The sequence below is a fragment of the Leptonychotes weddellii genome, chromosome 2 (assembly GCF_054177405.1).
Source record: "Leptonychotes weddellii isolate Sample4059 chromosome 2, ASM5417740v2, whole genome shotgun sequence".
Classification (NCBI taxonomy): domain Eukaryota; kingdom Metazoa; phylum Chordata; class Mammalia; order Carnivora; family Phocidae; genus Leptonychotes; species Leptonychotes weddellii.
Window position 1 is genome coordinate 114,763,934 of NC_138370.1, and position 15,298 is coordinate 114,779,231.

The 15,298-nt window shown below is 41.4% G+C and overlaps 1 protein-coding gene across 1 annotated transcript in view; it reads left to right on the forward strand.

The window, feature by feature from the left end:
* Positions 1-12,961, forward strand: part of SLC10A6 (solute carrier family 10 member 6) — a 27,953-nt gene extending 14,992 nt beyond the window's left edge. Inside the window, exons 4-7 of the mRNA XM_081813136.1 lie at positions 1,069-1,191; positions 3,736-3,911; positions 6,780-6,937; positions 11,356-12,961. Of these exons, the coding sequence (XP_081669262.1) occupies positions 1,069-1,191; positions 3,736-3,911; positions 6,780-6,937; positions 11,356-11,570 (672 nt within the window). The 3' untranslated portion in view covers positions 11,571-12,961. The remainder of the gene's footprint in view (positions 1-1,068; positions 1,192-3,735; positions 3,912-6,779; positions 6,938-11,355) is intronic.
* The last annotated feature ends 2,337 nt before the right edge of the window (positions 12,962-15,298 follow it).

Genomic DNA, 15,298 nt, shown 5'->3' on the forward strand with positions numbered 1-15,298 from the left:
CAATCTCTGCCCCGGAGGAGCCGAGAACTCGGGGCCCCACTTCTCAGTGAGCCCCCAGAGAAAAGCCGCCAGTCACTCCCGTCTCCCTGGTCTCCCGCCGCACTCCGTGCTCACCCGGCCTGTGACTGAGCGTTTCTATCTCTGGCACCCGACCCCGGGTGGAGTCTCCAAACCCAGCAGATCCCTGTGGTGCACTCCCGCCGGCTCCTCCCGGGGGAGGAAGGTGAGTCTCCCCGGATCTGCCGCTTGTTGGGTCCCTGCTGGAGGAGCAGGGGCCCGACTGTGCTGCGGATCACGGTCTATGGCAAGCCCGAGCTGAGAGCCCGCGCCTGGGCTCCGCCTCTGCAGCCGGTTTCCCCACTCCGATACCTGGGAGCTCTGCCACACTCAGGCACCCCCGGTCTTTCTGTGACCCCGAGGGTCCTGAGACCACACTGTCCCGGAGGGTTCTACCCCCCGCTTAGCCACCGGAGCGACGTCCCTCAGCGGAGCCGACTTTTAAAAGTTCCGATTTTGTGCTCCGCGGCTCTATCACTTGCCAGAAGCGGCCGACGGAGGCCCCTCCCCCGCCGTCTATCCTCCCAAATATCGCCTCGGATTCACTTCTCCACACGTCCTACCTTCCAGAAAGTGGTCGCTTTTCTGATGAGAAAGTTGTTGCTCTTCTTTTCTTCGATCTCCTGTTGAGTTTGTAGGTGTTCAGAATGGTTTGATCCCTATCCAGCTGAATTCCTGAGAGGAGACGAAATCCAGGTCTCCTACTCCTCCGCCATCTTGCTCTGCCCCCCCAGCAACCAAAGAATTTTGAAGACTCCTCCTGTTTTCTAAGTTTTACATTTCTGGTTGTCTCTAAAATTCCATGTCATCGTCAGAGGGTTTTTGAGAGAGAAATGATGGGACATGAATAGTGGCATTCAGTCATAACGTATACCCTTCAAAGACCGTCTTCTAAAGATTTTTGTCTTTCTTTATATTTGGAGGTGGATGCAGAAATAAAATGCAGCCTTAAGTGAAGCCTTTATCTAATGGAAATAGAAATGGTTGAGGATCAGGCAGTCCAGGTGAGAGGGGATACTGTCTGATGGATTTTTCTTCTCTTCAGGAATCACCCTTGTGTGCCTGACCATCCCGGTGGCCTTCGGTATCTATGTGAATTACAGGTGGCCTAAGCAATCCAAAATCATTCTCAAGGTAAGCAGCTCCCGATGGTGGTTAAGGCATCCTTAGACGCAGAGACTGGAAAGACGGACGGGGACAATGACTGGAACAGAGGGGCCAGTTGGATACAGCCCCACCCCCAGCAGTTTTCCTTGTATGTCTTACACTTTTGGATCTAACCTCCATATTTCCTCCGCTCTTGTCAGCCATGCTCCGTCACTCCCATCAGCCCACACACTGAGGCTTAGGACACACTGGCGAGTGTGGGACTCCTGCTTTAGTGACAGGAAAGCCAAGGGGTGTGTGTGTGGCCAGAGAACCCAGAGCGCAGCCATTCGCCGGGCTTCACACAGGTGCTCTCGAGGTGAACGCTGGTCAGGTGTGCGGGCCGCGGGGCCCCAGGGTGAAGAGTAGGGGTGGCTTCATGAAAAAGTAGGGCCGTTTTTCAGAAGCATTCCTGGAGAGGCTTCCGAGGCTGTAGTTTGTCGGAGACACGAACAAGGGCTGCTGACCACGTGAAAGCGTGCAGGCTGCACTGAGGGGTCTGGCCGTGGGATGAAGCAGCTGGACCCTCCTACCGCCTCTTGACTTCCCGGCCTTGTCCTCTGTCTGCTGGAGGAACGAGCACATGTCCTTGTCTTAAAAAGATCTCCGAAGTAACTTTTAAAGATATCTAAAAACGACTTTTAAAAATATCGGGATAGCTTTAAAAAATGTTGAGGCACTCTCAACAAAGGTGTCAACATCCTAGGGTGTTTTCCATTTTCCCAATTATGTATCATTTCAGAAGATGTAAGATTGCGTTACGTGCTACTTTATGAAGATTTTTACGATGCTTTACTTCCATTTTACGTTTATAGAGAAAGAAACGTTTGGGGCTAATTGGAGGTTCAACAAATACATCTCAGTTCATTTTAGCTTGGGGTTTATGGTTTGGTTCTTGCCGTCCGGCAGCGCCCACCACTCCAGTGCGGCACAAACGGATGCTGCTGTCTGGCTTCGGCGCGAGACGGAGCAACTCCCACGATTCCTCCGATGACGTGAAGTGGGGAGGCGCGCTTGACAAGCAGGCAGAGAGCCGGAGGGAGGCTTAAATGTTGTGCGTTTGGATTGCATCTGGGTGGGTGACTGTTACTTCGGTAAGAGAAAATTTCCAGTGCGGCTGGGTACGCTGTAATTTTGTTTACAAAGCAAGAGGACAGAGTGTGATCTTGGGAACCTCTTACTTTTCAAATACTCTATTTCTGATAAAGTACTATCAAGTACTCGATTTTGTTAGAGTAATTTTGGTGTTTCCAGATCCTCTCTTAGTCCCTTAGTGCCAATGGAGAAATCAGATAAATTTTCTGTAGGTGACTTTTACTATCTGTAAGGAGCAGATTTAAAACCCCTTTCTTTCTTTTGTCTGTTTCATAGGATGGGTGGCAGAAAATATTTAATAATATGCATAAATATTCTGGAGCACCTTAGTAAAAAACTAGGATAATTTAATCATTGTTTTGATATATTTTCATTTTCTATTTTTGGTCCTCTTTTAATTTTAGATCTGGTACATCTTCTGAACACATTGCTCTTGGTGTATTTTTAAACTTTGAAATCTTTTTTGATAGAAAGACAAAGAGGGATTTTGACAGAGGACTTCTTTGTGTGTTCTAACATCTTCCCATTAAGCAGGGGCCCAGTCTGTCTTTGTGTTGAGCAGTAAAAATAATCCCGGAGCACATCTATGGTGCATTGGATTGTTTTTTGCTTTGTTCTGCTCCCCCGTGACCGCCTTCTTCCACACCTTGAATCATTTTAAATCCGGTTGATGCCATACTAAGTGTATACTTTGTTGTCTACATGGTATGAATGGGAGCTTGTCAAAGTCCTAATTTTCTCCAAATATTCTGGGTCTGGCTTCCTTTCTCTCTGATCTAAAACTCAAACTGTTGGAAATTCTTTTTTTGTTGTTGATTTCTTGTTTTTGTTGAACAACAAAAGGAAGAACAGTATTCATTTGGGAGAGGAAAGAGGTATCTGTCAGTACTTATGTTACATTAATGTCAGCCCAGATTGTCTAGTAAAGAATGGGTACATTTCACTTGGAGGAGAGAAGGGAGGGGATCAAGGCAGTAAGAAGCCATCGGCAGTCGAGGGGGTGGTAGGAAGAGATGGCAGATGGCCAGGCAGGGCAGACCTCGGACAAGAAGTTACCAGCGAAGGATCTAAGAAGTGCGTGTAGGGGTACTGGAGGCTTATTGTCAGTTTTCACTTGTCTCCTAATTTGTCCTATCCATGAAAAACTCCACTACCCAATCCTTCTGGCAAAATCCTCTACTTCAAGGGAAACAATACTGATCATAAAATAAGGCTTAGATTTGTCTTGAGCCTCACCAATTTCCAGCTTAGCGAAGTCAGTTGACCAATTTGGAGCTTAAGTTTCTTTTCTGTAAAATGAGATTGGATTTGGTGGTAAGTCCCCTCTTTGTTCCAAAACATCTAGGTTCCCAGCTTCTTAGAGCAGTGACGGACTTTTCAAAATAGACCTAAAAGACCACGATGTTTACATGTACTTATTTTATTGGTTTGCTTTAGATTGGGGCCATTGTTGGTGGGGTCCTCCTTTTGGTGGTCGCAGTTGCTGGTGTGGTGTTGGCAAAAGGATCTTGGAATTCAGACATCACTCTTCTGACCATCAGTTTCATCTTTCCTTTGATTGGCCATGTCACGGGCTTTCTGCTGGCACTTCTTACCCACCAATCTTGGCAGAGGTACAGTTAAATGATCCCTACACTTTTTTGAGGAGGATAAACACTTGGCCACTGGCAGGCTTTGCCGCCTGGCTCTGTCAGGAGACATTAAGAGTTTTGACTTACAAGGTGGATGGAACAGGACAACTCATCATAAAGAGGTTGAAAAGATCATGGTAATTCTTATGTAAATGAGAGCAAAGGCCAGATTGATGGGAAGTTGTAATCTGTGAAATTAGGATTGGGGTGTTAACACCATGTGTTGAAATCTGGACACATTTCTCTTCTTATTCTAGTAATTAGATAGGGGTGAGATGGTTTCATTAAATATAGAGATCATTCCAGGGCATGAGCAAAATTCAAGAGATTAAGCACTTATCCACAGTTTGTGCCAAATTCTGTAAAAGTGCTAATTATAAGGGGCAAGAGGAGAAAGGATAAACTGGAGAAATAAGATAGGAATTTATCTGAAATAGTATCATTACAAGTTGGGGCATATAATTTATAAATGTGTGAAATATTAAAAATGATAATACTCCATGTTGTTATGTCTGTAGATGAGTATTAACATATAATGTTGGAGGGAACATAAATTGGCAAAAACTCACTGGAAGGCAATTTAGTCATATCAATAGCCTTATAAATATTTATAGCTGTTCACTCAGTGATTTTACTTCTAGAAATCTGTCCTGAAGCTAGGACTTTCAGATAAGCACACGAATATTGATGTGCAAGGATGTTAATTGCAGTGTTATTTATAAATATAAAAAATAGAAACAATTAAATATCTAACAATAGTGAGATACTTAATTCATAATGTGTCTATGTGATAGAATATGATGCATCAATTTTAATGTTTTTGGAAAATACTTAAAAGATAAATTTAAAAGAGAATAGAAAAAGGGATACATTTTGATTCCCATTTTGTGGAAGGAAGCAAAAGAATTTTATGCATGGAAAAATACTGGAAGAAATACACCATATTCTAATATTGTTTAATTTTGAGTAGTAGGATTAGGAGTAATTTTAGTTTCTTAATTTTTTGGGGGGGGGGCATATTTCCTGAGTTTTTCAATGAGTATGCACCACTTCTAAAATCAAAAAATAATTGAAGAAAAGTGAACTAGGTAGTTGAACTTCAAAGGTGGAGTTTGGGAAATGAAAAAGCTTAAAAGATAGATTTAAGTAAAAGAGAATAGAAAGTGGTATGCATTTTGATTTTTTTTTAAGATTTAAAAAAATTTTTATTTATTTGAGACAGAGAGAGAGAGAACACAAGAGGGGGTAGGGTGAAAGGGAGAAGCAGACTCCCTGCTGAGCAGGGAGCCCGATGCGGGACTCGATCCCAGGACTCCAGGATCATGACCTGAGCCGAAGGCAGTCACTCAACCAACTGAGCCACCCAGGTGCCCCATTTTGATTTTCATTTTGTAGAGGAAATCTTTCTAGTCTACTTGGGGAACATTTAGGATTATCCCAGGTACTGGGTAAGGCTCTGCCTATTGTATCTCATTTACTTTTTACTACAAGCCTGAGAAGTATTTACTATTTGTACCCTCATTCTACAGATGAGCAAATCCTTCAAGACATTAAGTAATGTGCCCAAGTTCATAGAGTTGGAACGTAGCAGAGTTAGGATTTGAACCGGGGTTTGTTTGCAAAGGCAATAATTAGGACAGACTAACAGACTGTTGAGTGGTTGAAATATAATTGGATCTGGAGAGAAAGTATTCCTATGGCAAAATGTAGTTAACAATCTTGTTTTTTTCATACCTGATGGCTTGAGAAGGATCAGGATTGAGATACTGCATTTATCTTGTGAATAAGTCCAGGTGTGAGGTCCAGCTTTGCGGCTTATTCAAATAATTGACAGGGGTCTGAAAGGAGAGTGGGCTAAAGAAAGCATAGCAAGCAAGAGAGTAAGTAGATATAAAATAAGGGATGCAGAACTTGCCCTGGACCAATATTTTCTTTCCCACATTATACTTCCCCTTGTTACCTCCACATTCCACACCAGCTTGCCTAGAGATGCTGGTTTATATTCTGAAACACCTCTTTCCTCTCTTCTTTTCCATCTGTAGAAACCTGAAGTCCCCCTTTATAAACTGGTGACAGATGAGACTGCTTAACCCAGCCCCCAACATCCTGCTTATGTCTTCCTTTTAATCCCTCCTGATTTTTCTTTTTCAAGCGAGGTTTATCTCTTTCTCTTTTGTTTGCAATTAGAAAACCAGTAAAATACAGAAAAGTAGAAAGTAGAAAAATTGTGTTCCTAAACTCTTTCACGAAAGAATTTTAGACATTTGGTTTTAGATATTGGTTTTCATTTAGGGTTTTTATATTTACCTTCAAGTGTTGTGTAGTTTACAGTATTTCATATCTCGAATTCACCTTTTCATTCTCCTCTCCAACCCTCACTCCACGCAGATTGGCTCACGGCATATGCACTGCCTCCTGGTAGGCACAGCTCATACCCGTCCCTGGAACCTTAATTGCAGCCACTGTCCCACGTTAAATGCCCCTCCCAACATCACTGTTTCACGTGCCTCTGCCTCTGTGAGCCTTTTCTAACCATTTATGCCACTTTTCTGAATTTCTATAGCAGCTCCCTGACCCTCGATCATATTTTGTCTTGTGTTGTTACTGGACCTTTCCTGTGTGTATATCCTGTCTTTCTACCCAGATTCCTAGGGCAGGGTTCCTAGGGTCCTGTTCCGAAGTGCTTCTCAGCAGACCACTACAGAGCAGGCATACTCAGCAAGTAATTATTAAATGAGTAAACATTTTTAGTGGCCTAAGCTCATAGCTTACATTTATTGCTATATAGAAGAGAAAAATTTAAGAAGGTTCTTATTGCTAGTAACTCTTGAAAAATGTTTTCATTGGTAGGTGCAGGACAATTTCCTTAGAAACTGGAGCTCAGAATATTCAGATGTGCGTCACCATGCTCCAGCTGTCTTTCACCGCCAAGCAGTTGGTCCAGATGCTTAGCTTCCCACTGGCCTATGGACTCTTCCAGCTGCTGGACGGATTTCTCATTGTTGCAGGTAAGGAGAGCCCCCATCGGGCAGATTTGATTGAAAATTGTCAACCCAATTTATTAACTTCTTTTTCAATCTGACCCTGCATGCACTACTCTTTTTTTTTTTTTTTTTAAGATTTTTAAAAATTTATTTATTTGACAGAGAGATCGCACAAGTAGGCAGAGCGGCAGGAAGAGGGAAAGGGAGAAGCGGGCTCTCTGCTGAGCAGGGAGCCCGATGTGGGGCTCGATTCCAGGACCCTGGGGTCATGACCTGAGCCGAAGGCAGGCTCTTAACCGACTGAGCCACCCAGGCGCCCCTGCATGTGCTACTCTTGTGATATATTGTTAGCCTGACATTTCTGGGGAAAATAAAGTGCACAAACAAGTTCCTTTGTTTTCATAGCAAAATATTAAAAATATGTGAAAGTAGGCTTATAATTATAAACAAACATTGCTTCACAAAAAACAGTGCACTATTAGAACTTGGATTCTAGGACTCGATAAGTCTCCATGAGCAATAATTTATCTTCAAAATGACATTTGTTATGTTTCCTCAAGAGCCACGAGGTCTTCCAAATGCCAAGTTATTTCACAATGCTTCTGTGACTAAGAATTGTGCTGAATGGTTGTGAAATATTTTACAACTATGAAATATGAAACATACACAGGTCCTGAAATACATATTTGTATACATATATATCATATATATGGGATATATACCAATCCATACAGCCAAATATACATCATTTTTAGAGTCCGTCACTAGATGGGTTCACAGAAAGTAAATTAAAAAAGTCATCAGTAGGGGCACCTGGGTGGCTCAGTGCGTTAAGCGTCTGACTCTTGGTTTCGGCTCAGGTTGTGGTCTCATGGGTAGTGAGATGGAGCCCCGTGTCGGGCTCTGCACTCAGCGGGGAGTCTGCTTGAAGATTCTCTCCCTCTGCCCCAGACCCCCCCAAGTAAATACATACATCTTTTTTTAAAAAGACATCAATAGGTACACACACATATTTTAATCTTGGACCATTGCAATTTTCACTGTTATCAGGAAACAGGGTCTGAGTTATACTCAATGATACTGATATAACTGATTAGATACTGATTGCTGGTATAACAATCAACATAAGGAATACTTGGGGTTTAATTTTACCACAAAATAAGGGAAATCTTAAAAAAAAAAATAAGAGAAATCTTAGCAGAATAAAACTCCCTGGTCTTAGATTTAAGTTTTAACTTCTTCTCCTTAGTGAGATTGTGAGGCAAGGAACATGTCTGGCTTGTTCCCAGCTACCTCCCAGCACTTGGGAGAGCACCTGACTCATAGCAAGCAAGCTCTCCACAGGTGTTGTTGGCTGACTGACTGACTGAGTGGATGAGCCACCAGTGGCCTGAATGAATGAATGGGTGAGCTGTCAGTGACCTCAATCACAAATGGTCCATTCCAGATAGAAATAGCCATTTTGATACATTGAGTTATTTTGCTCCATAGTTTCCTCTTTTTTTTATTGAGGTATAATTGACATACAACATTATATTAGTTTCAGGTGTACAACAAATGATTTGTATTTATATATATTATGAAATGATCACCACAGTAAGTCCAGTTGACATCTGCCCCATATGTAGAGGTTTTTTTTTTCTTTGTGATGAGAACTTTTAAGATTTACTCTCTTAGCAACTTTCAACTATATAATACAGTATTATCAACTATAGTCACCATGCTGTACATTGCATCTCCATAACTTATGTATTTTATAACTGGAAGTTTGTACCTTTTGACTCCCTTCACTGATAACCCCTACCCCCCAGCCCCGGGCAACCACCTATCTATTCTCTATCTCCATGAGCTTGGTTTTGGTATGCTGTATTTTTGTTTGTCTCAGGTGTTTTATTTCACTTCTGATTTCTTTGTTGACCCATTGGTTGTTCAGTAGCCTATTGTTTAGTCTGCACATATTTGTGAATTTTCCAGTTTTCTTCTTGCAGTTGATTTTTTAGTTTCATATCACTGTGGTCAGAAAAGAGGCTAGCTATGATTTTAATCTTCTCAAATTTGTTAAGACTTGTTATGTAGCCTAGCATATGATCTATCCTGGAGACTGTTCCATGAGCTCTTGAGAAGAATATGTATTCTGTTGCTTTAGGATGGAATGTTCTGTATATATTTGTTAAGCCCATGTGGTCTAATGTGTCATTCAAGGCCAATGTTTCCTTATTGATTTTCTGTCTGGATGTTCTATCCATTGATGTAAATGGGGTGTCAAAGTCCCATATTATTATTGTATTGCTGATAATTTCTCCCTTTAGGTCTGTTAATATTTGCTTTATATATTTAGGTGTTCCTATGTTGTGTGCATATATATTTATAAATGTTATATACTCTTGTTGGATTGACTCCTTTATCATTAGGTAATGTCCTTGTCTCTCTACAATTTGTTTTAAAATTTATTTTGTTTGATATGAGTATAGCTACCCCAGCTTTCTTTGGTTTCCACTTGCATGAAACATCTCTATCACTTCCCCTTCAGTCTGTTTGTGTCCTTACACCTGAAGTGAGTCTCTTGTGGGCAGTGTAGAAATGGGTCTTGTTTTTTAATCCATTCAGCTACTCTCTGTCTTTTGTTTGGAGAATTTAGTCCATTTACATTTAAAGTAATTATTGATAGGTATGCACTTACTGACATTGACATTCATTGTTTTCTGGCTCTTTTGTAGTTCCTTTCTTCTTTTCTGTTCTCTTCCTCTGTGGTTTGATGACTGTCTTTAGTGGTATGCTTAGACTCCTTCCTCCTCTTTTGTGTATCTACTATAGATTTCTGTTTGGTGGTTACCATGATGCTTACATATAACAATTTATATTTATAACAATCTATTTTAAGTCGATAACAACCTAAGTTTGAACACATTCTAAAGCCCTACATTTTAATCCCCCTCCATGTTTTATGTTTTTGAGGTCACATGTTTTTTGAGGTCACATTTTACATCTTTTTATTTTGTATATTTCTTACCTAATTATTGTGGTTATGATTATTTTTCAACTTTTGTCTTTTAACCTTCATAGCCTTCATACTAGCTCTATAAGCGATTAATTCACTACTTTTATGTATGTTTATCTTTACCAGTGAGATTTATACTTTCATATGTTTTCTCATTACTAGTTAGCACCCTTTCTTTTCAGCTTAAAGAAGTCCCTTTAACATTTCTTGTAAGTGTTGATTAACTCCTTTAGCTTTTGCTTGTCTGGAAAACTCTTTATTTCACCTCCACTTCTGAATGATGACTTTGCTGAGTAGGGTGTTTCTGGTTGGAAGTTTTTTCCTTTCAGCACTTTGAATGTATCATGCCAAGCCTTCTGGCCTGCAAAGTTTCTGCTGAAAAATCTGCAAATAGCCTTAGGGCTTCCCCTTGTATACAACAAGTTGTTTTTCTCTTGCTGCTTTTTATGATTCTCTCCTTGTCTTTAACTTTTGACATTTTAATTATGATTTGTCTTGGCGTGGCTCTCTTTGAGTTTGTCCTATTATGGAACTCTCTTCCTGGGCCTAGATGTCTGTCTTTTCCTGCCCCTCAGTTTAATGCTGTAAAATGAAGAAATGAGTCTCTTCTACATAAAGTTCTGGGCACTTTTCAAAGGGCTGCTCCTGGGCTGAGTCCTAGGGCAGGTGAGTTGGTTTGCAGTTCCTCCATTCAGCACAGCCCTGTGGTTCTCATGGTACCAGACCCATCGGTCTTAAAAGCCAGATGTTTTGGAGGCTTGTCTCTCAGATGCCTATATTAAAAGTTGGTGTGCCTGATCTGGGGTATGAGTCCTTTGCTTCTGAGGGAGAAGCTCTATGTTTTGAGTTCCCTCCTGATTGTGGGTGGCCTTGTCTGGGGCTTATGGTGAGATTTTATCTCAGTCTTTCCTACCTACTTCCACATGGGTTCCTTCCCTTTTGTCTGATGTGATGAGGTTGTTCTGACAGTTTTTCGGGTTTATTTTCCAGAAGAATTTAGTGTGTCTATGGGAGGAGATAAGTTTAGTATCTAGTTATGTTGCCTTCTTCCTCTTCTTTTTTTTTTTTAAGATTTTATTTATTTATTTGAGAGAGGAGAGAGAGAGAGAAAGAGAGCATGCAAGCATGAGCAGAAGGGAGAGGCAGAAGCAGAGGGAGAAGTAGGCTCCCCGCTGAGCAGGGAGCCTGATGCGGGACTGAATCCTAGGCCCCCAGGATCATGACCTGAGCCCAAGGCAGACGCTTAACCAACTGAGCCACTCAGGCACCCTACTTATGTTGCGTTTTTGAATCAGAACCCCAGTTTCCATCTCTTTTCCTCTCTTTTTCCCCTTCATTTTTGTGTGTTTACACATATCTGACCCAAAGCAAACAGAGCTCCAAAGTACTACATTATAGTCTTTGCTAAAGTGATTTTTCAATGCTTGTATGTTTTAACACCTAGCATACAAGATGTACAAGAGGAGATTGAAGAATGAACACAGAAAAAAGGACACAGATTATGCAGAAGGCTGCCATAAAAAGAAATCTACTTCTCTCAAAGAGACTGGTGCTTTCTTGGAGGTGAATGAAGAAGTTGCCATAACTCCTGGGCCATCAGTGCCAATGGATTTCCACACAGCTTTTGAGTCAACCAGCCATGTCTCTTCTTGTACCTAGTAAGGGTTGCTGGCCTGACTGGTCTCCATCTTACTCAGTGGCCAGTAAAGACAGTGAGGAGCTGATGCATGCATCTCATTGGCAGGGCCTGTGGGAATATTTGAATAGTTATATTTTCATGTGGTTTGTGAATTGTCATAGGATCCATTTTTGAGAATGTATTTCACCTATTTCAGGGAGTTTTTTGGGGAGGTTTGCTCAATATATTTACTGGCTGCTGTGTGTGTTCTTATCTTCCCATGCAGTGAAGAGTAACACCCGTTGTTATGCGAAGTCGTTCTGGATTAGATGTCACCTCCTACTGCCTACACTCTCATAAAAAAAGTGGCCATTTCTGAAATGACTGTTATTTTTTAAGGGCTTGGAAATCTTTTTGGATTCTAGATGTAATAAAGTGTAGAGGGAATTAATAACCACTTGAGGTTAAAATGTGAATGCCCCGTATTTTCACTCTCTAATCGTAGGCACATGTATAGCCTTCTAATTTTTGTTTATAGGTTATATCATTTTAAGAAACATTGAGATCATTCCATGTATACTGTTTCATAAGTCACTTAATGACATATTATGGAGAATCTTGACATGTCAGTCTTTGTTGATCTACCTCATTCTTTAGAACAGTGGCTTCATAGAAGTATTCCTTTGCATAGAAGGACTGTAATTTATTTAACCATTCCTTATTCATGGACATTTAGATAGCTTTGAACTTATTAATATTATAATGCTGCTACAAATACCCACACGGTTGTGCAAGTATTTTTGGAGAATCACTTCCTGCAACTTGAAATGCCAGGCTAACCTCACATTAAATGTTGGACAGGCTGCTGTCCGATGATGTATAGCAGTGCCTGAGTGGGGCTGGCTTCCCACACCTGCACCAGTCTAAGGAATGGTCAATTCTGATTTGTGCAAATATCTCATTTAAGATTGCATTTAAAAAATTATGACTGAAGTAGAGTATTTTTCACGTTCACTTGTCTAGTCATGTCCTTTGCTTGCCTTTCTATTGTAGTCTTTCCTTTTTGATTGATACATTGTAATACATTACGAATAGTGACCCTTTGTCCTGTTTTGTCAACATTTTACCTACTTTTAATCTTTTATCTTTTGTTTTTCTATGTCTTTTGTGATGTAGAAATTTTGTATTTTTTGCATATTCAGCTTTATTAGTCTTTTAAAAAATGCTTTTTGACCTTGATATCTGTCAAATGTTAGAATATTTATATTTTTGTGTGGATTATGAATTGTGATAGTATTTTTTTTGAGAATGTATTTGCAAGAAGTTCTGTTTCGGGTTTGCACAACATATTTACTCTCTGCTGTGTGTACTGTCTGGCAGTAGGTAAAACCCATCCCCCTCTCTTCTTACATTATTAAAAATATTTCCCATATATTTTTCTATGACTTTTATGAACTAAGTATATAAATGTTTATTCCATTTTGAATCCACGTTTTTGTATGGTGTGTTAAGAATCTAGTTTTTTTTTTTTAAGATTTTATTTATTTATTTGACAGAGACAGAGATAGTGAGAGCAGGAACACAAGCAGCGGGAGTGGGAGAGGGAGAAGCAGGCTTCCCGCCGAGGAGGGAGCCCAACGTGGGACTCGATCCCAGGACCCTGGGATCATGACCTGAGCCGAAGGCAGACGCTTAACGACTGAGCCACCCGGGCCCCCCAAGAATGTAGTTTTTTTACAGTTAATTAATTGTTCCAACATCATATATTGAATCATTCATCTTTCCTGATTTGAAATGCCACCTTTCTCACACAACTTCCTATATAATGTGGGACCCTAGTTAGTTCCATTTTTCTCTGTCTATTCTTATTTGTAAGTTTTGAAATGTATAAGAAAGTATTGTTTGAGATTTAGTGCTTTACAATTTTATTTTGTAAGTATTCCCAAGAACCTGTGAGTTAATATAATAATATTATATTATTATAATATACCACACCGCCTGGGTGGCTCAGACGGTTAAGCGTCTGCCCTCGGCTCGGGTCATGATCTCAGGGTCCTGGGATCGAGCCCCATGTTGGGCTCCCTGCTCAGTGGGGAGTGTGCTTCTCCCTCTCCCTCTGCCTGCCTCTCTGCCTACTTGTGCTCTCTCTGTCGAATAAATAAAATCTTAAAAAAAAAAGATAATGATTACTGTGGTATTTTCATGACAAGAACGCCTTTGTGGTAGTACAGAAAGAGCCCCATTAGGTGTCACAAGTATATTTCTATGGAAAAGAGCTATGCAGACTGTGACATGTTTGTTAATTTTCAACTGCTGCTTTATTACTTGAGGATTCCCATTTATCTACCTGATGAATGTTTATGTGTCGAGAAGCTAGTCTGTGCTCTGTATAGGCCCATAGGACATGCAGGGGTAACACGCAGGAAGGGTTCCTGCTGGCAGGGTTCAGAGTCTAGTGGGAATAGATCCCTGCGATGAGCAGTTAGTGGAGTTGGGCATTAACAGAAATTCCCAGTTCTAAAATGAGCATTAACATGAATTTTAAATAATCCATAAAAATGAATTTCTAAATTTTTCTCTAAATGGGCACCTAACACGAAGTGGTGAAATCCAATGCTCTGTTCTGAAAACATCAAGTACATGGTCATTATTTACCACAGTCAGGACAGGTCTGGGGACAAGACCACTAAAAGCCATCCTTTAAGACAGTCATGACACAAATCAATGTAAGGGTTTGAAAGTAGTCCTGTCAGAAAACTGTCATCTCCAGGAGTGGTTTGTAGACGTGTTACTGAGAACTGGACACAGTCAAGTTGCCCTGGAGGCTACACATTATCTTTAGCATGAAGAATGTAGCTGAAAAGGAAAAAAAAAGCCCTAACTGAATAAATTGTATTCTCACTGGTCTAAATAATCATGGGTTCATGGGGCGCCTGGATGGCTCAGTTAAGCGACTGCCTTCGGCTCAGGTCATGATCCCAGGGTCCTGGGATTGAGTCCCGGGTCGGCTCCCTGCTCAGCAGGGAGTCTACTTCTCCCTCTGCCCCTCCACCCCCCCCCCCCCGTGCTCTCGCTCTCTCAAATAAAAAAAAATCTGTAAACAACAACAACAAAATAATCATGGGTTCATGAAAGCCAGCGCCTATGTGAAGCTCAGAAGTGGGGCCAGAGAAATAATGTTAAGAAGAATGAGTTCAGTCCTATGTCTGGAAAAGCTGCCGGACAGTTGAGGCAGCATAGCAGTGGGAAGAACATGGGCTTTGCCAGGGCTACTCGCTGTATTCCACTTCAAGAGCTAGGACCCCTTGGGAGTTGTGGGTTGAAGTTAGGCCGACTTCGAATTGAATCCAGCTCTGTTATTTGGGCAACATGGGGCAAGTGACAGTCCCTCTGAACTTGTTTCCTCTCTTAAAAAGGGTGATAACATTCAGTCCTGAACACCCTGAGAGTAGAAAACACTTGGTACGATGTGTGGGAAGTGCTCATTAAGTGTGATCTGTTCCCTTCCTTGTGCAGCCACAATTCATCCTGGAGTACAAAGGCGAGTTCAGCCTAACCCAGTTTAGTGAATCATTTTTTAAAAAAATGATTTATTTATTTGAGAGAGAGCGAGAGAGAATGAGCACGAGTGGGGGGGGGAAGGGGGAGAGGGAGAAGCAGGCTCCCCACTGAGCAGAGAGCACGAAACTGGGCTCAATCCCAGGACCCCGGGATCATGACCTGAGCCAAAGGCAGATGCCTAACTGACTGAGCCACCCAGGCGCCCCAA